The sequence below is a fragment of the Rutilus rutilus genome, assembly GCF_951802725.1.
Source record: "Rutilus rutilus genome assembly, chromosome: 12".
Taxonomy (NCBI): domain Eukaryota; kingdom Metazoa; phylum Chordata; class Actinopteri; order Cypriniformes; family Leuciscidae; genus Rutilus; species Rutilus rutilus.
Window position 1 is genome coordinate 29,312,887 of NC_140217.1, and position 24,536 is coordinate 29,337,422.

General features: G+C 38.6%; 1 protein-coding gene across 3 annotated transcripts in view; it reads left to right on the top strand.

The window, feature by feature from the left end:
* negr1 (neuronal growth regulator 1) overlaps positions 1-24,536 on the top strand; it is a 191,358-nt gene that overhangs the window by 114,604 nt on the left and 52,218 nt on the right. The window contains exon 7 of one of the 3 annotated variants that reach the window (XM_084426159.1): positions 18,847-23,800. The exons of the other annotated variants lie outside the window; for them this stretch is intronic. Within the exon in view, the coding sequence (XP_084282285.1) occupies positions 18,847-18,947 (101 nt within the window). The 3' untranslated portion in view covers positions 18,948-23,800. Of the gene's footprint in view, positions 1-18,846; positions 23,801-24,536 lie in introns of those variants that run through there. 3 annotated transcript variants of the gene reach the window in all.

Below are 24,536 nucleotides of genomic sequence, written 5' to 3' on the forward strand. Positions count from 1 at the left end.
AATCCTGTTCACTTTACCTGAACCACAAACAAGCCTTGTTAAGACATGCTTTACAGCCATGTTGTGCCCAGAATAGATTTCGTTAAAGCAAAAGTTCACCCAAAATTGAAAATTCTTGCATTATTTAGTCACCCTCAAAACCTGAATGAATGAATTTTTTCATTGGTTGTAGTCAAGTCTCCTGTAGATAGTTTCAAAGCAGCTTTACAATGAGAAACAGGAAAATAATAATTCAGTGATGCAAGCATTCAATGATGGAAAAGTTTTTTTTTTCTCCATATAGTGAAAGTTAATGGGGTCCAAACAACACTGGTCCCCACTTACTTTCAGTCACAGACCAACATTTAGTAAAAAAAAAAAAAAGAAAGAGTATTTTTAGCTATTCTATGGTCAGGGGTGATTGGGGGGATGTAAACAAAATTGCATCACAATAAGTGTATTGTGATTGTCACTAACATTTTAGTAACTAAACTGAATTGTATTAGGTTTAGTGACAACATGTTACAATGTTTACATGGTACAATTTCTGGTAAGCTACGCTTTTTTATTATTTCAATTCAATTCAATTATTGTGATTTGATTTAATATTGACTCATTTGGATAAATATTAGGTACACAAGATAGGCGTTAATTTTTCTCAAGAAAAAACAACAACTCCCCTAATGCTGTAAACATACAGAGAGCCTTATCAGCTGGCAGTATTATTTAAGGTTAAAAATAACTCAAAATAAATATAATGCGTTTATTTTATTATAATAACAACTTTATTTAATGATATAAGTAAAAATATAATAAATATGTAATATAGTACACATATTTAGCAAAATACTCTCTATAGCTTTTTTCTCTTCCAACTAACGTGCTATAGCCTATTATGGTCATTAAATGGCTTTCCTCAGGTAAATGTTATGGGACATAATTGTTCTCCAGCTGTTTTATTGACCCCTTTGTTTGATTGATTGGTCGATATTATGTATGAGGAATATACATTTCGGTAAGTTGTGCTGTAGGCCTATCTTTCAACAGTGTTCATCAGGTCACGTGCTGCTAGGGATCTGTCACGTAACATTTACAAGCGCCAAAACGGTATTTATTGTTTGAATTTCATAATAAAATTGACAGAATCTGAGAGCTGAGATTTTTTTTATATCAAAAGTAACCTGCTCTGTCTAGTCTGTCGGTCTCCGTGTCCTCTTTGCTTCGCGATTTTTCTGTGTGTGAGAAAATGGATGTGTGGCGTGAGAGCATGTGAAAAGTGTCAATTGCGTGAGTCTCACGGTGAATGCGTGAGGGTTGGCAGCTCTGCAAAAAAGATACTGAAGAGATGGAAGTACACTTTGAAAGTCTATGCATTTGGCTGTATGCGTACGCTAAGCATTCGTGTCAACGCTGATACTTTGCTTTTTTGCCTTGGAGAACGACAGAAAAATTTATAGATATAGCTAGAATGGCATTTGTACATAATGTACAAATGTACATTTCTGTGAGCACAGCTTCTTTTAAATGTCATGAGCACAGCCTGGCACATATGTTTTTTTAACATGATTATGAAAGTTAATGTAATTTTACAGGCAGCTGTTCCCATTTAAAAGGTGATATGTGTAATTGTTTTGACGTTAAAATATTTTCTCCTATCCCAGCTTAATATGGAAGGACAACTATAAGTAAGCCGTTTATCGGTTGATTTCCTTGAAAAGTGTAAACACTGTGGCATTATCAAAACACTGGCTCAGCCAATGTTGTGAGTTTGGGGCGTGGCTAACTGTTTGACTGACCAATGGCATACATGTGGGTATGTTTTGGTAACCAGTATTTCTGCAACTCTACAAAAGATGATCTTCAACATGCAAATGATATTACCACAATAATACGCTTTAGTAATAAATATTGGAAGATGTTTTGTGTTGTTACAGCTTTTCCACTGTAGTTACTGATCTAATTTCTTCATCAAACCAATCACCTCTCGCTCTTTCTCTCCCTCTCTCTCTCTCTCTCTCTTTTTTTCCATCAGATGGAACTTCTTTAATCAGATCTCTTTAATCACAGATATGAACTTTTATCATCATAAGCTCTAAACATATTTTATTTTTAACTTCAAATTAAGAAATATGCCTTGAGGCCTCTGCACTCCCAAAGGGCTCATCATTTTAATTTTCTAAACACCTCAGATTACATCAAGACTACACGCAGGCATGTAAAAATCTCCTTGGGACGTGTCATTTTCTCTTTCTGTGCTGTGCGAAAGATTAAGGTCAGTTAGCAGTGTGATCTCTTTGACAAGAGATCTGAAGGTGCGATTCCCAAGACCATGTTGCCTCGGAAGTTCCAAACACTTTTTTTGAGGATCCCGCCAGAACGAGACTAGTCAAACAATCGACATTAATAAGTCCCGTCTTACATCCTGTCCACACTAACAACACTAATTTGTATGCGAGGGATTGGCAGACACTTTTGTCTGAGCTGCTTTGAGAAAAGAGGATTAGTGAGTTTGCTCTGCTTTCATTTTTCTAGTGTTTTACTGTTGAAAGACTGGAGGAACTGGAAGAACTCTCTTGCTATATTACATTCCCATTCGAGACACGATACCTGAATTCACCCAAAAATCTATATGGTTTAATATGAACAATTATCATACAGTATTATACATGTTTGGTATCATTTGAAATGTCTCAGTGCGACTGGTACAAAGGTCTCATTCCCACCGAAGTAAACCAAAAAAGGTAATAAAGTGTGGACAGTTTAGAGATATCTTGTTAACTGCTGTGGGTATGCCCCCATGTAAATCAACTCCTGTCCCCAGTAAGTCTGGGATGGTGATTAATGCAAATTCCCACTGTGAACTCATGTTTACATTTGAAAAGAGGTTTCTGCCTAGTATTTAGGGAGATGCTGAAGAAGGCTCGTGGCGATTTGTAGCTCAAATTAGCCCGTGATGCTGAGAGTGGATGTATTTTCTGATGTCAGGTTTGCATCTTTTCTCTTTATTCCAGAGCATTTGATGTTTTGTATTATCTTTGAACTGATTATGAAATTGGCATGCTACATTTACCTGACATAATAAATTGTGTTGACAAGAAATTGACATAAGACTTGCTCTAAAATTGTTTTCCCAAGTAGATGAAATGGAATCGTATGTTACCGCAAAATCTGCGTCAGATTAGTGACGACTAATATTTGGCACTAATTCAAGTGTACCTGGTTTGTAAAGACAGGAAATAGGTTTCCGTTTAGGACAGCAAAATGCTGCTTGACCAACCTAAATTTGGGTGTGTCTTACCTCTGTTTTATGTAATGTTACCCTAGTCAAGTGTACGGGGGAAACCACGGCATGACCAAACCAAAGCTACTATCAGAGAAGTAATGTTGGTCGACGTATATCTGTAGTAGTGGTCATGACCTCTGTCTAAAGAAAACGTTACTTTAATTCATACAACCAAGGGGGCTGTACAAAAATATCTTTGATTGTGTAAGCGTGAATGCGACCATCTCAGGTATATAGCCAATTACCTCTGTTTAGTGACCGAAACTGGCGAGTTTGTGATCGTGAGACCCGTGCTAAACAGAAAAGGCGTGAGGACCTCAAAGCGACATAGTTTCCTAATATGAACGGGTAAAATATAAGTCAAGAGTTAAAAAGAATAACCAAACATTCGCTCACTTTTAATGATGCTCAGATATCATTAAAACCTTTTTCATTTATGGAGTCAGATGAAATAACGAGGTAATACATATGAGAAAATGCATTGCATTTCATTTAATCTTGTTGTGTTGCGTAAAAGGAAAGACAGTAATGTGCAAAAACCTTCCCCGTATTATTGGAGACCGCCATTTGGACCGATAAACGGGCTTACACTGTCACAGAACCTTTTGAGCATTACAGCGTTACCCTGGTGTTTCTCTCTCGTCAAAGTAAAACAGAGGAGTATTAAAACCTTGACTTCCCTCACCAAAGTGTGTTTTGAGGTTCTTGTGGTGGGTGGACTTTTTTATTATTATTTCCTGAGATATGTTTGCTACCCTGGGTTGTTTATTTCTAACGGCTGTACATGTTTCCAATAAGATTAGTTTTTGATGGTGTGTCCTTTCTTTTCTTTGTTGACATTTGGATGATTGAAGTGGGTTTATTCTTTGGATGAATAGCAGGTCTTTTGGAGCACTGAGGCAGAGGTGTCGCTCACTGTCTGGGGAAAGAAGAAGGAAAACAGTTTCGCTTAGGAGACTATTTTACAAACAGATATCAGATATTGTTTGGTGCCAGTATAAACTCGCAATCTATTGATACAAAGAGCGTGGCATTTTGACTGCAGCCGCATTTACACTTTTGGCACCTCCAAGGGTTAATCTCAATCACAGTTATTCAAATAACTATAATTGGATTTTTCAATCATCCTGAGAGAAGAACATCGTTTGTTTTTGTCTTGTATCGGTTTCTTTCGATGTCTTAAATGAAGGACCCTGTGGGTGGTGGGTTTGTTTGGATGCCTCATTCATGCTCTCTCTTCAGCCACAAAGCAATAATATGTAACTATTAGCTGAGTTTTTTCTTCATGGTCATGCCACAAATAAGACCAACGAGAGGCTTTATTGTCTCACAATTAGCTGAATTTCTCTTGACCAGGAAAAAAAAAGTTGAAATGAAGACAGACTTGGAGTTCTTGAAGTGTTAAAGGTATATTTATTTTACGGTTCAGTTTGAAAGAAGGGTAATTTTAGACTGTAAATTAATGTGTGATGAGTGTGAGATTTGGTGTTTTATTCTGCAGGACAAATTATTAGACTTAGTCAATGTTATTTTACAGATCAAGAAAAGATTTTAATCATAAGAAAAGATCTGTGGAAGTACCTCACTTTTTTATTCGATTGTCTTTTTGAGGACAATAAATATTTCAATACTGGTAAATTTCAATATTGGTTTGCATTGAATTAATAATTCAACAATCTTTGTACATTGTAAATGTACAATAAATACAATGTAGCATTAGTATTTCTAATGGTGTTTATATGTATACTATTATTGTATACTGTGTGTGTTGACCTCACATCATTTTCGTGTTCAGAAAGACATATTATTATATTATAAAGAAAGATTTATAATATTTCTTGACTTTGGTATATTTTTATATTTAATTATTCTTAAATATTATTCAAATCACTTTGTGGTTTGACTCATACTTATTTTTATAATTAGTTATGGTGTTACCACTAACAATATAGACCTTATGTCAAATACAGAGACGTGGAAAGTTTAGAGTCAATTTTGAAGCAGCTTTATAAATAGTTACTGCCATTAAAATAAACAGAATTCTTTTTTAAGACAGGATGGCTGAATTTTACACAATAGCCTGACAATCTGACAAGAGAAAGGTGCTGTAGAATACCTAGAAGGTTTACCTTCCTCCGTTTTGAAAGAGCATATTAATTGACAGTGAACCACCACAAAATTGGATTTTCATTATGATGGGAAAACTGACACTTTCAAAAATGCTTGAGAACATTTCATCATTAGCTTTTTGTCAGAAGGCAATTTGGCTGCTCCCTGGAGATTAACAATACCTCAAACACCACAAATCTTATTCATGAACATAACTTATTCGAAGGGCTTTGTCAGCTCCATAATGTGGGAATAAGGCTCTAAGCGGAGAGGAGTGGGACAAGCAGATGAATACTGGAAAAACACTGACTTTACACGTAAGAGAATCTGCTGTAATGATGACTTAAAGGTACTTGTCGCTGTGATCAAGGAGTCAGGGTTTTTCTGGTTAGCATGGCACTCTCAGCCCCTGTTGATAGATGCCATCAAAATCTGTGATTTCTGACAGAATAAAAACAGATACAGAATGGTACCTTACGTTACGATTATGTTACGATGTTATGCAGGGTCAGAAATAAACTTTTCTACTATTTGCCCCCTGGAAGTAATTAATGTAATTTTAAATAGCCTACATAAAGTTTTTATATAATACAATTAAACAATTAAGAACTCATTACAAAGCTGCAATATGACAAATAATTATTGATGATTATTGGCCTTGATTTTAGTGCTGAATATTAATGTCGATTAACGGAATATATTGCAAATGTTTTTGTGGAAAAGGCCACAAATGGGTTTTTTTTGCCCCGGTGGCTTGAATTTGGGGGGGCATTTGTGTCTATTTTGGTGGCATTTTTTTTGCCCCAGTATGGCAGTATCTTGAATTTGTGCTGCATTTTTTTCTTCTTTTTTTTTTCTGTTTCTACTCTATTTCTTTTCTATTTAAAAAAAAAAAAAAAAAAAACTACTATGTGTACTGTGCTAGACTAACTGGAACTTGTCACAGCACTTACATATTGTTGCCCTTTTGTTGGTTTAACTGCTTTTATTGTTCTCCTCATTTGCAAGTTGCTTTGGATTAAAGCAGCTGCTAAATGAAGATAGCATTTTTGTCTGTTTTGGTGGCATTTTTATGTTATATGTTATGTTATGTTACGCTACATTACCTATATGTTATGTTCACATATTTCTAGAAGACTAGGTACTAGCTAAGCAAAAGCTTTTTTTTAAGTATTTTAGTATTTTAAACCTCCTTGGCTGTGATAATCCACGACGAATCATTCTTAACACACATTTTAGTTCTTTCTAAGCGTTCTTTCATGCAAGGTTTATGTACCGCTTGCGAGCTTAAATGTTACTTTCACCCACAGAATTGCCTCGTGTAAAGGGCCTCTGTGTTGTTTCTCGTCTTGATTTTTCCCAGTGGTGGATGTATTTCTGACAGGACTGCAATGTAATTTGCACCGCGGCTGCCAGAGGGGGTCGTAGATAGGGTCAATATCCCAGCCTAATTTGTCAGGAATCATCAAGTAAGGCTGATCAATAATTTTTGACCCCTTCCAGAAAGGCTCAAACACAAAGGTATAAAGCACTTCCTGGCCTGAAGCGATGGGAGTTTGACAGCATCCATATCAAGCTAAAGTGCATGTGTCACTGTGGGGAGTTTGGTATTTATGCAGTGCTGTAAGTCCCACAGATAGTGTCAGAGTGCCTGAAAGGATCGAGCAATGGAAGAAAGGATAGACTGGATTTGACGGTGATAACATTTGAAGGTTTGTGTGCGTGGAAGTGCTTGTTTGTTAGAGTCATTGTAGTTGTTGTAGAGACTGTCTGGTGCTAGCAGTCCTGTCAATCAATATGGGCTACAGGCCCGGCTACATGAATTTTGAATAAAAACAAACAGCTTCAGAAATAGATAACTCTAACGTACCACGTTTCATCTTTCATGAGATACAGCGTCTGAACCAAAAGCTTCCAGAGTCCAAACACCCTAATGGTCCGATATCAGATAAAAACACGAGAAAACCACTAGGCAAATGTTCAGCAAATAATGTAACTTCTAGCTTATCTTGAGCATACAGTTTGTTTGCCTGTGGTAATGGTTTGTTGCATTAGGTGGCTAAAAGCACCATTTCCCCGTCCTGCCTTGCAGCGGTGAGAATTGTTTGCAAAAACCATCCTGAGTGGAGAAGAATAGAAATGAATAATACATATATTAAATAGATTTTTAGTATTGTGCATGTGATCTTTGCACTCTTAGAAGTGCATAACACAACCAGTGCGCTGACTGAATATAGCTTACTCGTGGACACTATGGCTTTCATCCATGTTTTCCCAGGGCTGTGCACAATAGGGTCCTGAGTTTCATCCTCATGTAATTGACTCATATTTCATGTGTTGGAGTTTGAAGTATCTAATGATACGAAAGCAATGATCACAGATAGAGCTTAAAGGGGCTGTTGCTGTTTTTGTACATATGCTAATTAGTGAATCCCCTACCAACAATGCATATGTTAACTTCAGTCTCCATAAATAAAACATACTTTATTATCTGGGCTTAGTGCATGACTGTGCTTATGGAAATTTTATATTGCATATTAAATTCTACACCATTGGTGAAATTATGCTTTATATTACAGTACATGTTGCTTTAAATGTTATGCTGCTTTTATTTTTATAAACAAAAAAAAAATGGTAAAATGGTAGTTGAAATGTCAAGCAGTGACAGGAGTGTCATCTATGACATTACATTTATATAAACTGTTCAAAAGTTTGGGGTCAGCAAGATTTTTTATGTTTTTGAAAGTCTCACCAAGGCTGCATTTATTTGATAAAAAAAAATACAGTAAAAACAGTAATATTGAGAAATAATATTAAAATTTTCAGCAGCCATTACCCCAGTCTTCAGTGTCACATTTTTCTTCAGCTGATTTGGTGCTCATGAAACATTTCTTGTTGTTATTATTGGTGTTGGAAACAGTTGTTCTGCTTAATATTTTAATGGAAACTATGATACTTTAATTTTCATTTGATGAATAGAAAGTTCAAAAGAACAGATTTTTTTTAAATAGTAATCTTTTGTAACATTATAAATGTCTTTGCTGTCACTTGATTATTTTAATGAATCCTTGCTAAATAAAATAATTAATTTAATTTAAAAAGTCATAGGGTAAATCTGTCACAATCACACACACACACACACACACACGCTCGCGCGCACACACACACACTTAATCTAAAACCATTTAATCAACATTTTCTAATTTGTGCATAATTATTTGATTTTGATTTTTTTTTTGACCTCATAATTTTTGTAAACACTACATGGAATATTTGTAGATTTTGTACTTTTAAAAATGGTGAAAAGCTAATGGACATGTTATTTGTAACCAAGTACAGTAGCATATCTATACAGATCTCACAGCATGATTGAGAAGTGAAGATGTATTACAGAGAATCACAGACAGTTGCAGGTTTTTTCATTAGTTGTCTCTAGTTACATGATGAGGAGGGGGAAGAATGGACAAATCGACAGATTATACCAGCACTGGCTGATTCAGCAGCGAAGCCTTGTGTTACTGCTCCAATTCATGGTACTCATTATTTACGCCACCCATGGGATGCTTGTTGATGAAGGAGGCAAAGACACTGAATCTCCCATGTTTACTCCACAACAGATGTGTTTCCTTTTTGTTTTTCCAGAGGATTCTCAAAGAGCTTGATGACGTCTTTAGCACACTGCGATCTAATCAAAACCCAGTAGGCATAATTATGTGCTGGAAATAGTGGCGTTTAAAATGCAGCACAATGATCAATCGATACATTGGGTCAATTACAGGCAATAACTTCACGCTTCCCCGCTCTGAACAGGCAAGGCTGAGGATGAAACGTGCTTTGAGGGGAAAGAATGTTTAGAATCATTGAAATTTCAAAAGTAGACTAGACTGCACATTGTATCACACAAAATATGTCTCTTTTTTAAGAAAGTCTACTGTGCTGAAAAGTGCACCACAAGGGAAGCAAAATTAAATGTCTTTTTGTTGTTTATGCATTGTCTGCCGCAGTCTTGTATCAAAAAGAGTTCCTGTTGTGTTGGTGGTGGTGTTCAGGTGAAGCTCAAGGCCAGAAAGAGACACAGTCGAGTCTTATTCACTACCAGCATGTCAGGTGAACTCCTTCTGTGTACAATATTGAAATGAGCGTTTACTCAGCACAGAATCAGAAATGAGCTAATTTTTATCTCATCAGACCATCACACATAGTGTTAGGCTCTATTTATGATAATGCATTCTTGGGATTTCAAACCCATTATCATTATCACAGCAGAAACATGATAAACATTTGTGAAAAATAAACTCCGTCAGTACCTCAAGTTGCAGCAAGGTGATTAACTCAAAACTGATCAGACAGTTACACAGACACTTGACTTTCTCCAAGTGCTATTCAATTTTGACTCAAAGTGGCAGCTCTTTCACCATGTGTTTGTTCTGTCAATTGCTGTTCACATTGTAATTACAGGCGTAGAGTTTTTATTATATGCACAAAATTATTTATTCTCATTGTTAGAAACTCTTTGTACAGTTTTCTTATTGTTTCTTTCTTTCACTTTCTTTCAAAAAATGCCATGCCACTAAATACCATGTTTTATGGACATGGTATTCTTTGAAGTACCTCGTAAATACCATCATAAATTAATAATAGAGTGATTAAAATTGTAAAGGTCCCATGGCATGAAAATGTCACTTTATGAGGTTTTTTAACATTAATATGAGTTCCCCTAGCCTGCCTATGGTCCCCCAGTGGCTAGAAATGGCGATAGGTGTAAACCAAGCCCTGAGTATCCTGCTCCGCCTTTGAGAAAATGAAAGCTCAGATGGGCCAATCTGGAATCTTCCCTATATGTCGTCATACTGGGAAAGGTTACCTACCCTTTCTCTGCTTTGCCCGCCCAGAGAATTTGGCCCGCCCATGGGTTACGACCATGCGAGCGCGATACTGATTTTTCCTCGAGAGACATCATGGCTTGCAAACGAGCGAAGCAAGGAAGTTGCTCAGTGTTTGGATGTACAAATGAACATAAAAGTCTTTTTTTAGTTCCTTCATCCGAGCCTCTGAAGAACCAGTGGGTTAATTTAATTTTCTCTGGAAATGCGCCGACACAACTTCCCAAAGTTTTGTATGGTAAGTGTCATTTTTAGTCACAATTAGTTGTCAAATGAAGAGACAAAGTCGTTTCCAATTTAGTGGTGAGAATGCTACCTGAGGTATCTGCAAGCAGCAAATATTCTCAGCTTCTGTGGGCATGGTAGCACATTTTCCACAATGGCACCTATCCAAACAGGTAGATGTAATAATGTCAGAGGTCTGACTAATATAGTGGCGTTGGTTAGTGTCCATATATATATATAGACAGAGTGGGCAAGCAGGTGTTGAGTAGAGGTAAATCTTCAGGAGTAAATCATGGGTTATGTGTAACATGACTTCAATATACGTGGACATGGAGGACTTTGTCATTAAAAAATGAGCCAGACTACAGTCTTCTCTAAACTACAAAGATTACTGATATAGATGCTAATACAGCTTTAGAACGATAGCAAATCAGAGCAACATGAAAAGCCAACAACATAGGCTAGTGTTAGCTACATGATAACACCTGTAACAGCATACATACCAACTAAAGTACCGTATCCAGAGACGATATTTTAAACGAACTATTCGGAGATGTCCTGCTGTAGTCGCTGAGTTGCAACTTCTTCAGGTGCTTCTCCATCCGGATCAGATTCTGGGTCAAACTGGAAAGCTTGAACGACTGCGTGTCTACGAGCCATTGCGATACATCCACTGTTAACGTTAGCGCATGGTACCGTGGCCGCAAGCTGGTCAAGGCCACACCCCCACCCTCCACCTTGCCTCGTCTCTCTCCTCCTCATTAGCATTTAAAGCTACAGATACAGAAATGGCGCATCCTAAGGAAAGCTCATTGTGGGAATGGCTTGTAGTGGCTGTAATTCTGCACCAAGGCTGAATTTCAGGAAAGAGACTTCAGATACAGTATTAGGGGACCACTAAGGCCTATATAAAAGCATCCAAAAAGCAGCATGTCATAGGACCTTTAAACAAATGAATTGCATGATATTCTGATTAATTAATCAAATTGTATAACAATGTAATTGAAATAAACATGTGTCTGTGTGAGAAAAGCCACTAAACGGAGGAAATTCAGTGAACTTTAGAAGTGGTTACTGTATCACCACTTGTTTGTTTTATTTGCTTATCATTGAACATGAGCCTATAACTTGCCTACAGTCCACAGCAATCCATATTTGCACGTTCCGTCCATCCTGTTTTTTTTTATTGTTGGTCTACATGCATGAGTCAGATTGGCATCTTTATCTGACATGTCTTGTCTTGCTGTTCAGACTGACTTCTTTGGTCGTGTTAAGTTAAAATTAATTCAGTTTGGAAAAACATGTCTCGAGACCCCTGCGTTCTATTCCATTTTGTTTGCGCTCTTTCCAGCTGTTTTTGAATTCAATAACGGTGTGAACACCCCCTTACTTATTCTGTGCAGCTTAATTATACTAAATTAATGTGTTAAATTGACAGCCCTAATGAATAAATGAAGAAATCTTTCTCTCTTTCTCATACTGTTTCATTGCAAAATTCTGATTTCATGGATAAACAAAAAGAACTTTGTGCATTGCATTTAATTTACCACATAAAGTGGCACCACATTACCAGTACCACATAAAAACCAAAGTATATGAATTAGGGTTGTCAGTCGATTCTTTTTTTAAATCAAATGTACTACATGATATTCATATTAATATAATTCATATTAATAAACCTGATTATATAACAGCATATTGACATACATGATAATATCACATGTATCAATATTACCTTAAAAAAAAAAAAGCAAGACCAACATGAACAGGGTCATACTGTACTCCTAATGTGCTGCTTAATTGTGCTAAATGAATGTATTAAATTAACTACCCTAATAAATATATAAAGCTTTCCTTCCTTTGAGTTAAGGAAAGTTTTCTAACCTCCAAGTACACTCATCGCAATAATGATGCCAACCGGCTCAATGTTTGTGCGAAAGCAAGCCAAGGAAAACAAAACGTTTTTCATGTTTGTTCTATTATGAGGCAGGGAATTAGGTAGTTTATCATATGGAGAGCAGAAACACTGAAAGAGGACTTAAAGGGAATATTTGTCAAATCCAAGATTGGAGATGTGGGATTTACGCCAGTTTGCCAAGGACTCGGCAGAAGCTTAGGCCTGCGTGGAGAGGCTTTCTCTGGAGGCAGTAGAGGGAACAATAGGCCACTGATTGATGGTCAAGGACATTGAACCCTTCTCTCGAAGCCAGAGAAGACTAGCCTCCAGGGAGAAGGGCTGCAGCCAGCCGTCGTCTGTGCAGATTACCTGGAGATATGGCCACCCTCACATAACCGCCAATGAGATGATTGCTTTCATTTAATCATGTAAACTGCTGCCAGTGCTGTGTTAGGGAGTGATGATTCTAAAATTTCACAACAGTACACATCAAAACAGTTGACTTTACGTTTGTTGAATATGGTTTATTTTATTAAATAATAAACCAACATTAATGATGCTAAGGGCCATCAGGTTTGTGCAAAATTCAGACTTTAAGAATTGCCTCTCTTTCAGTTCATGAGTTTGAATTTGAATGAAATTGGTCATGCTTCACAGAAAGTTAAATGGAATTTGAGTTGAAATGACATGATGTGGAATTTGCTAAATTACGTCTCACAGAAAATTAAACATAATGGCATTTTTGAAAAGTTAAGTGTTCTTTCACCCTGGTCCATAAATATGTTTGTCTGTAAGGCCTATAAATCCTTATTGAAACTTTTTTGCAATTGTAAATAATCCAAGACTATTTGACTTATTAATTTAGAGTTGTTTAGATTTAGATTTAGATTTAGATTATTATTATTATTATTATTATTATTATTACAAGTTATAAAGTAAGTGACCTGGTTGCCTTCAAATTTTGAGTTCATTGAAATAAAATAAAAAATTGTTAATCCAATGAAGGAGATTGGTTTAATAAATAAAAACTAAAAATATTATGTTATTTGAACCACGTTATCTAAGTTGATTTGACAAAAGATAAAAAGTTGTGATATCAAATCATGAAAATAATTTCTATTTAAATATATTTTAAAATGTAATTTATTCATTTGATGGTATAGCCGAATTTCCAGCATCATTACTCATTACTTCAGTGTCACATGATCTTTCAGAAATCATTCTAATATAATATACTGATTTTGTGCTCAAGAAACATTTAAAATTAGTATTAATGTTGAAAATGGTTGTGCTGCTTAATCATTTTGGCATAACCATATAACTTTTGGGGGGATTCTTCGGTGAATAGGAAGTTCAAAAGAACATAATTTACTGTATTTAAAATAGAAATCTTTTGTAACATTATAAATGTCTTTACTGTCACTTTTGTTCAGTTGTGTCATGGTGGTTGCAGGAAGGCAAACACAAACGAAGATAAAAAATCCAAAATGACAGGTTTAATGGTAATTCTGGCAAATAGGCAATCAGGTAGCAACACACACTAACCAAGATGGTGAACAGACAAGGAGTGACTGAAAAGAAAGAACTTAAAGAAACACAAACTAGGTAACGAGCAACACAGCTGAACAGAATTAGGCTAACTCATAATGAGGTGTTCATGGTAACTAAGAAATGGCGGGAATACAAACAAAGGAAGGCATGTGACGTGAAAACAAACAATGTCCATGATATCTGAAATAGAACAGACTGTGACATTAGAGAGAAGGAATAGAGGGAAGATGGAGGTGGTTTGGGAGGTGGACAAGGATGTGGCAAGGGGCAGATAGAAGGGGCAGACAGACAGATGGAGGATGACGACCAGGGCGGGACAGAAGGAAGTAGCATCCATTGTGGTAACGTGGGTAGGAGTGGCCAGGTGGAAATGACCTAGAGCTCAGCCATGCCGAATGCCCAAGGTGGAGTCTACGGCAGTAGGAATCTTGATGGTGATGGATTCAGGGCGAGGATCGACGGCGACGCAGACGGAAGTCCGAGGCAGTGATGGTGCCCTGATGACCTGGCGGCCACAACGGAGCTGCAGCGACGACCCCTCGAGGTGGAGATCCAGAGAGCAGAGGATGAGCTGGTGCGACCGAGGGTGGAGGTGGAGCCTGAGGGAGGGTGGAGCTTGCCGAAGCCAAAGGGATGGAGGGCCGCAAAGGACGGCCCGCAAGTCCGTAGCTGAGGCTTGGCAATATCCGACCCAGATGGAGCCGACGGTCCAAGGGAGTCCGGTGAGGCCGAATGCTCGATGGTCGACGCTGTAGTCGAGGGAGGAAGGAGCGTAGGTGCAGGAGCCAGGTCGATGGGTCGAGGCGGGACAGGGCGCAACTAGGCTGGAGGCGGAACCACGGGCTCAAGTGTCCTTGATGGCAATTTGTGGGATTAATAGGACTGATGAAGATTCAGATACAGGTTCAGATTCAGATAAGTTCCAGGGATAAAGGGAATTAATCTCACCACACTCAATTAAACTGTCCAATAAATCCAGCCGGTGCTCAACTCTCAGTGGCGGGAGGGTGAGTGGGGCTCGCTTCCATGCCCTCGAACTCCCCGAGGACTCCCACGGCAATGGACGGCGACGTTAGCTCACACCCCTGGTCGGACTCTCCATGGTGCTTAGGCTCTGGGGCGACGTTATGTTCCGTCTTCCCATCCTCGGGTATAGGCTCACTCGCCGCGGCAGGCGGAAGCTTCCAGTCTGCGGGGGGCTTAGGCGTCGTCGAACGGGGTGGTGACGGGCTGGGCTCTGGGTCTGGCCGGGTTCTGGATCGGGGACCGTATGCACTCCAGACACCTCACGACAGCTTCCCTCCAAGTCAGTCCGGTGGTGTCTGGGAGGTGGATGTGTTGTGGAAGTTCGCCCCGATCCAGAACAGGGTTTTGAGGGTTTCGTCCTCCAGAGAGCAGTTGCTGGCCAAAAAAATACAATTCTTAATAAATGAAAAATAATCAGGGCTTTCCTGAGCCATGACGATAAATGTAGCCCCATCGTCATTACTAGTTCCTGTTTGCTACCTCAAATTCAATTCAAATGTAGGAATTGACTAATCAGAAGCCAGAACCAAACCTATCCATTTTATATTAATACAGTAATAATGGAAACTGTGGAAATAGTCGTATTATAACTGTAACTTGTTTTATCACAGCATAAGAGCGGCACAATGAGGGAGAGTGTTGAATGGAAGGATGAAATTCATTAAGCAGCTTAACGATGGGTCTTGTGCCAGTTAAAAGGAATGGTGGAACTCGAACTAGCAGCTGATTATAGGGTGACAGACCCTCTTTTTATTCTGCACTGTGTCACACCAACAACATTATGCCTTAAAAATCTTAAGCTGTAAACTAAATCAACCAAAACAAGTGCACAATTGAGGACAGAGGAAGAGTCCTCATTTAATTGGAGTCGAGGACATTTTTACATAGGCTTTGAGGAAACTTCTGTCCATGTGTCCTCGGCGATCATTATGAAGGATTATAATACGTGTACTCTTCATAATCATACGAGGCGTTTTGTGTGCTTTAGATAGAGTGTATAACCATGATTTAGACGCGCATGACTGATTACCTCCTGATCCGAAATTAATGAGGAAATTGATGCTCTTGTATCTCAAGATACGGTTAATCCACCGATTGTTTTTTGGTGCGAAATGTCATCTCAGTCTTAATACCTGCACTAACTTCACTCATATGTCTCTGGGACCGCCATGTTGTTGCAAAAGCCACCGCAATAACCCCTTTTCTCACTGTATTTACACACTTTAGACCTAAAGCAGAGTAATCACAAGGAAGCCAGTGTCTGGGTGGGGAGGGTTTGAGTTAATTAAAATGGCAAGTGCAGTAACAACCTGCACTGTCACAACAACAGACTGATTTAGACGCAGTGGGATATTAAACAGCTCCCTAACTCACACAACGCAGCCAGGCAGGTAATATTGGTGCTTTTCTTAATTGCTTCTAGTGCCAGATGATAGGATGTTTCTGGCACGACCCTGAATCATCGCTGACGTTACAGTAGCTATAAGTCCGATGTGGGCGGTGGAAAAAAATATACTGTAGGGACAAAGCCTTTCATCCTTTTCCATTCACAGGCCATATGGCTTTGTTTGTTTTTTGACAAAGGGTGCTTATAGTTAGATACTGCAGCAGGTGCCTATAGCCCAAATGATTCTGTTCCACTGGTAGCGTGCACACTCTGTGGCTCTGGCAAAGGGGCCAATGCAGGATGTGAGCTGTTTCCATGGTTACCAGCTCCACTCTCTCTGCCTAGCAAAAACTGTGTCATTATCCGGTGCTTTGGATGGAGGCAGAATGAAGCCGCAGTGTACAGGGCAGTTCGCTCTTCTCATTTCCTCCCCGGCCTGACCATGCATCTCACGCTCATCATCACAATTTGCATCATTTTCTATCTCATATAGCCATTTCTGATATTCTAGGCTTCCCATTGCACGTGGCTGTAATTTTTTGGTATAATATTTTTAAGCAACACTGGTAATTTAAACCCATAAAAGCTGGAATGGAAGCGACAATGGATGTGCAGCTTTTCATCTGAGCTTTGAGCTCCCATTTTTTGCAATTCGGGAGAGGACTTGTCACAAAGCTATTATTTTATCAACCTTCCATGCACAAACATACTTATTACTGTCAGATGTGCCATTTGATGCTGTCTTATTGTGGTTTTGAATGCGGGAAAACAGTTCCCACAAATTAATCCATATCATAATGACTGTGTATTTGCAAACAACAAAAGCATTGGAAAAATTGCTGGATGTAAAAGAAAGTCAGTAGTTCCAGCCAGGACACATCTTGTGTGCGTGTGTGTGTGTGTGTGTGTGTGTGTGTGTGTGATGTACTAATCTCCTTAGGTAGGCCAGTGTCTGTCATTAACAGAGCTGTGAAATAAAAACTCTCATGAAGATGAATGCCTGTACACTCTCGCACCTGTTCTGAAGCGCCTCTCCTGAGTACTAGACTCAAGTTGTTTTGCTTCGGGGACAGACCTGAAGGCTTTCTGCCATTGAGATCGGTGTTGACTGTGAAAATATGAGCATACCTAACGTCAGCACAGTCATATCACTATTCCTATTGCTCATACTTGGAGATTAAATTTTGCCTCGTACCTTGCTTCGGACATGAATAATACTTTCTTTTTTTTTTTTACTATTGACCATTGAGCAACTGCATAGCAACATACAAAGAACCACACAGAATACCTTAGCAGCTGCATAGCAACTCCCTGGCAACCACCCAGAACAGTGGCGTGCACGGGGGGGCTTGAGCCCCTGCCTCTTTAATCGCTCGTATAAAGTCATATTGCAGTGCTCTCCGAACTGCGGTTTCAACCGAGGGCGACCACCTCATCCATTCCAGCACCTCCCGGAACACAATATCAACCGAGGGGGAACAACCCCCCATCCCCCGGAGCGCAATTTCACCCCTGCCCTAGTGGAGGTCTGTGTACGCCAATGGCATAGCCACATGCAAAGAATCCACTCAGAACATCTTAGCAAAACCTCAGCAACCTACCTTGCAAATACGTAGCAATGTGCCAAAAACCACTTGGAGCACCTAAACAACTGCATAGCAACACCCTGGCAACCACATACTATAGCAATGTGTTAAATATCATTCAAAGTACCTTAGCAACACCTCAGCAACCTCCCAGAACACCCTTGCACCCACATAGCAACATGCCAGTATCCACTTGGTGTACCTTTGTATCTGCGTAGCAATGCCCTGGCAACTACCTAGAACACATAGCAAAGGATACAGCAAGTTGCTAATAACAGAGCATCTTAGCAGCTACATAGCAATTCCCTGGCAACCACCCAGAACACCCTTGATAAGGCATAGCAATATGCTAAGAAATTAAAGTACTTTGGTGACCATCCAAAATACCTTTGCAACCACATAGCAATGTGCCAGTAACGACTAGGTGCACCTTAGCATCTGCATAGCAATGCCCTGGCAACTACCTAGAACACCCTAGCAAAGGATGCAGTAATGTGTAAGAACCACTCAGCACAGCTTAGCAACTGCATAGCAACCACCCAGAACAACCTAGAAGCGTTATGTCAGCAAGTTTTTGCATATATTTTAAAATAAATCTTATGCAAATTTATTTCCTATTAGATAAAACAGATTTGATGTGCTCTAGGCTCAAAGGTAATACTATCAAGTCTTTGAGATGAATTGTTATGCCTTCTTATTTTTAAGTACCCAGCGTGGTTTTAAAACAAGGCGTCTTATTGAAGGACTCCTTCGGGCATCCGAGCTCGTCGTGAGTCTTGATTTGAGAGTGTGAAGGCAGGCAGCGTGAGCTCCGCTCGTATGAAAAGGGAGGAGGTACTGCTTGACTGAGACTATGACTTGCTGCCAGTAGTGAGAGAGAATCTGCTAATCAGCATGTGTCTCTGCTCTGTTGTTTACAGCACCCAACACCGCTCCGTATGGAAGTAAAGGATGCGCTGAAGTCCTGCTGGCCTGCCGGTACCTGATCCTGGCTCTCTCTTCTCTCGTCAGCGTTTACTAGCCCTGAGGACGGCCATACACAATGACTGTAAAGAACCCTTTTGAGCATTTACAGATCCTTTGACATTGCTGATGGCTGGATCCAATCTGGTACAGTGTGTTTGGAAAGCAGCAAGGGATTTTAATCAGCATTGCTTATGTTGGGATGGTAATTTTCTTCTGTGGTGTTTGTCATCATGTATATACATGCGGTTTTAGGGGTTTTGTTTTCTTTCTTTTGTCTTCTTTTCTTTTCTTGATTTCCCACTTTGTGAATCGGCACACATCGTCCCCTTCAAACACTCTCAAATTAGCTAAAATCACGCTTTGGAAAAGTGAGGGTGTGTGACATTAGTGTCTTTGTTATTGAAAAAGGAAAGACACCCTAGTGTGCCACCTTGCTCTCCATGCTGGTACATCATTCACATACCCATAAAGCGGGCAAAGTGTTTAAATAATACGGTTTTTGGTGAGCTCATTTAAATCCAGTGAACCAAGAAACATTGTTTAAGATTACACAAAGGTAGATATATTGAAATTGATATCAAAAGTAATACAATCAAAGGTGAAGTGAACAATTGAAGAGCAGCTTTAGTTTAATACGCTAGTGTGCATGGTTTTTCCACTGACAATGAAATATGATTATTCATTTTCTGGACCAAAACTGCAAGCATACCTCAATGGTTTAGACCTCTAGGCTAGAGACCCCAATTGCATTTAACTGAATTATGCAGAGTAAGATCATAAGCCTTTCTAGTTATTCTAGAAAGACATGATTTAGTTGTTTTACTGCTGGAAAAAAAAATCATAGATTGCACTCTCGAGATTAAAATATGCATGTAGTATGAGATAAATGTACAATTTAAATGTACATCTTGTAAAATTATTTGTGAGCCTAATTGTAAAATTAAAATGAGACGCATACAGTGGCCAAAAGGTTATAAAGTGAATAAATATGTCCCTTCTGCCCTGGGGGTCTTAAAAATCAGAGCTATACTATTAAAAAGGAATAGGAAAATATTCAGTGTTGCATTTGATGCTATATTAAATAAGATATCAAATAACAATAGCGCATAAAAGACATTAAGCAGTTGGCAGCTTGCAAAATAATGTAATGGGCCGATCCCCCGTCCATGCTGGATGGGACAGACAGCAGAAAGTGGGTCATATTTGATGTGCACTTTGATTAAATGAGGAAATTATGGACAGTGTCTAATGGAACTTATCTGATGATGATTCATTGTTGTTGTTGTTTTTTTTTTTTCTTAAGATTGTTTTATGGTTGGATTCATTTGAACAGGATTTTTATAATGAACATATTACCTGCTTTGCTTCTGTCAGTGTGAAATAGTTTTGAATAGGGAAGCAGAAAAAAATGAATATGCACTTCCCTTGTCGGGACAATATGAAACTTACAAGTGTGGATCCAAACATGTGAATTTACAAAATACGTATGCAGTATGGCATAGTTTACAATGTTGTCTTTCATTTTAGATGCCACAGCTGTTGATGATTCTTGTCAAACGAGTAGAAGTTGGAAAAAAGAACCATTTGTAATCAAATAATCTACTTTTAACTCAGAGGGTGTGAACCAGTCATACGGTATAATAGAAAACGAGTCACGTGTGTGTATATTCGAAGAAAGTAGAATTCATTTTATCTTATTGGTAGAGCCAGTGTCTAGGTTTAGTTTAACCTCTACCCTAGTTCCCACACACTTGTTGTATACTAAGATGTGCAGAAATTATAAATGTGCTGCATGTCAAGTTAATATGTATGTTAAGGTGGCCACTTACCATAAATTGATCATTTGAGAACAAAACCAGTTTTCGAGGCTGCTTTGACTTAATGAAATGTGTTCCACACTACTGGACATCACGAGGCCTGTCTGTTGAGCTATGATGAAATGTTCTTTTCATGTGAAAGTCATCACAGAATCGTTTCTGCTCAGTGCGCAATATTGGGTCCTTTCCTATGGACTATATTTAGGCTATTTGGTTAATGCGTGACAAGCTTACATTCTTTTTGTCTATTATTTCTTGCACAAAATACATTTTGAAGGACAGGAAAAGTCATCAGACTATTTCATGTACACTTACAACAGATATATTCTGACATGAGTCTTTATTATGAGGTATCAGACACAGTCTTTCACCTAATGTCCCTTTGCTTATTACAGACCTGAAAGCCTCAAAGATCAAACGGAGGGACGTTTAAATATTCATCGCTGTGTCATCACACCAAGGCCTGGCTCTTGCCGTTGTGATGTAAATAGTAACATTGCACTTGCTTGTCATAACCACAAACCTTCATAATCAGAGATTAATATCAGTAGCTTTGAACAGTAAATACGCTGCATTTCATATCGACGTAAACTTCATTTTGAGTCCACTTTAGAAGCAAGTACTGTATAAAATGTGCCTTTAAAAGTATTAATTGTTATGATCTGTTGCCATTCCATGTCAAACGCCATGTCTAAGCCTCATGCATTTGCCATTCATAACTAGCATACCAGACAAATATCAGTGTTGTGCAGTATTTCTTGCTTCCTATTTGATTCTTTCAGTCCAAACTAATAGCTGATCATTTTTTAAAACGTTTGCCAATTTTGAGTTCTGTAAAGATGTAGAAGTAGCACATGCTCTTTTAATTAATATTGAGAATTAAACATCAACAAAGAGCTCTTTAAAGCATCATTAAAACTGCGTAAGTGGATATCAAGATAAAAAGGCTAAAAAAAAGCAGACAAGAGCCATTCATGCATGCATAATTCTCCTGAAAGTTACAGCCTTTCAAAAGAGTCTGTAAATAACAGGCAAATGTGCTGCAAATTTCCACTCTGAACATCTAATGACTTGATAATCACATTCCTGGACATGCATTAATATTCAATGATGAGTTTCAAAATGGCTCACGTCAGGCAAGCGCTAGTTGTTGACAGATCTCGCATGGTGCCAGTGGTCATGAAAACCCAAAAGACAGATGCTATTTTCGAATGGGTTCAAATTACTGCAAGCAACACAGTAGGCCTATGTTGTGGCCTGAGGAGACCCCTAGAGTTCCAACACCTTCCTGGATCCGTCGCAGTGTGGTATCAGGTAGAAATTTCGATCTTTTTTTTTTATATATATATATATATATAAATCCTATGAGCACATATCAGTATAGAAAAGTTTTCGGTGTTGTGTAACCACACGTGTACAGTCCAAAAAGCCAAACATTTAAGATACTTCATCTCCTATCTTGAGCGGAGCTGCTGGCGAGACAGAATGAGGGTGGTAGGCGGTATTTCAATGATTAAAAACCTGTCAGCTCCATCTCTGTCTTGGCCAGACTCTTTTGAAAGTCGGTTTGAGAGTGCTGTGTGTGCGGTCAGGGGAGGTGATTCTTCTGACCTGGCAGTTAATAAAATTCTTCCTGTGCCTTTGTCAGTTTCTGGAGGATGATTTTGTGGAGTGCTGGAGGGTGCTGCATTAACCAGCTGTGAGCGCTCACTCTCCCAGCAGCACTCTGGCAGGGCTGACAGTAATCTACATAAACCTCTGTCCTTTTCAAAATGCTTGCCAGTAATTGCAGTTTTGCAGTATTCTAATTGACTCCACGGAGCACCGTAAAGAACAAAAACCTATAATCCTTACCGCAGCCCATTTGGTTCGCGGCTATTGTGTTAAACCTTCAAATGATATGAAACTGATGACAAATGAACCGGCCGCCATGACTGTACTTAGCCTGTAGAAACATTCCTTGGCAAAATATTTGTCTGGATAATAAAGTAGCTGCCAAAACAAGAATGAGTGAATTCTAAAGCTTTTTTTTCCTCGCCATGAAGTGTTTTGTCAACCCCCCTCGCTCATTATTTTCACTGAGCTGGAAAATAAGTTAGCCAAGCACTGATGCAGTGGTTTTGATAATGCTAAGGTTTTAACACAGCTGTCTTTTGCTAAGCTCTGTTTGAAACTGGCAATTGAGTCTCATCGGGAGAAGCGTTTACGTAAAAAGCACGGGATCAATTTAGAACGCAAGTCTAGGGTTTTATAAAAACACACTATTCTCTTGAATTCACCGTTATGTCTCATTAGATGTCGGTTGGCCTGGTAATTTGTTGCTAGCTGTTTTGAATGGCATGGGTTATTTGTGTTGGCACCGTTCATATCTTAAGCAGTTATTTTGTGAAGTGGAGTAAGTCCACCAGTGAAACCACCAGTCTACTACTGAGTAATTGAGCACAGACTGAGGACTCCCGCCAGAATGATCCAAATTTACACTAATGCTTTTTAGAAATATTTTGTGAGCTTTGGTTTCTTTTGTATACACGTTTATTTGATTTTGGTATCTTTTATTTTGTTTTGTTCAATTTGGTGTGAAATAGACATTGTAACCATATTGGGATGGCTGTACTTTTATTTCCTCAACTCTTGAAGCTGAAATTTCTGTGATGAGAAATATGAAATGGTCATCTTTACTTACATGTGTATGGAGATACTTTAGCCACCAGGGATATAGTTGTATATTTTAGGCTCTAGATCACTGGAATGACATATATGGCTTTAAGTGGCATTGATATATATTGATATTTGTCAAGAAAAAAAAAGAATCATATACTTTAATTACTTTAAAGCTTACATTGTGTATAGCACGTATGCAAGTTCATTTTCATCATGTTTGATGTAATTTTGTAGCAGTGGTTTGATACTAATAAAGTTGGAAGTTGGTGATGGAACCGTGAAATGTGCTTTACATGATACTTAATGAAATGTTATTTTAAAACACTGTACCTGAAATAGTCATCTGCATATGATATAATTAAGCAAGAACATGAGATGGTGTGTTTTATTGCATATGAAATAAATATGAATAAATTTAAGATAAATAAAATGTATCTATAGACTTGTATGCCAAAATACTACGTCCCACAGTGAACAATAATGCACCTTAATAAAATGCAAGCAACTATTCAAGCACCATATAGACCCTTTAAAGTGCATTTACACCCTGATGCTGGTCTATAGTTAACAATTTCCTCAAATTTTCTCTCTGGCTTTCATAGTTTAGTACTTTCATTCCTCATGCTATAGCAGTATTTTTTCTGTCTTTCATGCTAGCCTTCCTCGTTTGGTTTCTCATCAGGAACATAATGTACTGGGGAGTCTGTTGAAGTTTAAAGAGTTAATCCCTGTCTATTTGAGTTTCCATGTCAGTGGTCCACTACCTGCTACACTAGAGTGCCTCATAGACAGCGTTTCATGTGTGCTTGGAACAAGCTGATCTCCTGCTGCACTAGATGAAAACCCCAAATTGCCAAAAAAAAACAGACCATTCCACAGTGACTACATTTGGTTACATCGTGTACAATTCATGTTTATAGAGTGCATTCTACACACACAAAAAAAAAAAAAACCTTTCACCTTTCGTGGTGAAAAACACACGAGTGAATCATACTCAGAGTTTAGTGGAAATGATTTAGTACTCCGAGTCTGTCAGCCTCCTCCCACATCCCCATGACAGATGTCCACACTGCAGCATATTTATCTTTCATTTGGAGATCAGGCCAGGTCATTTTCAATGGCCCTCTTAAAGCCTCAGTTAATGGCCCACATCACAGTGTTCTTTC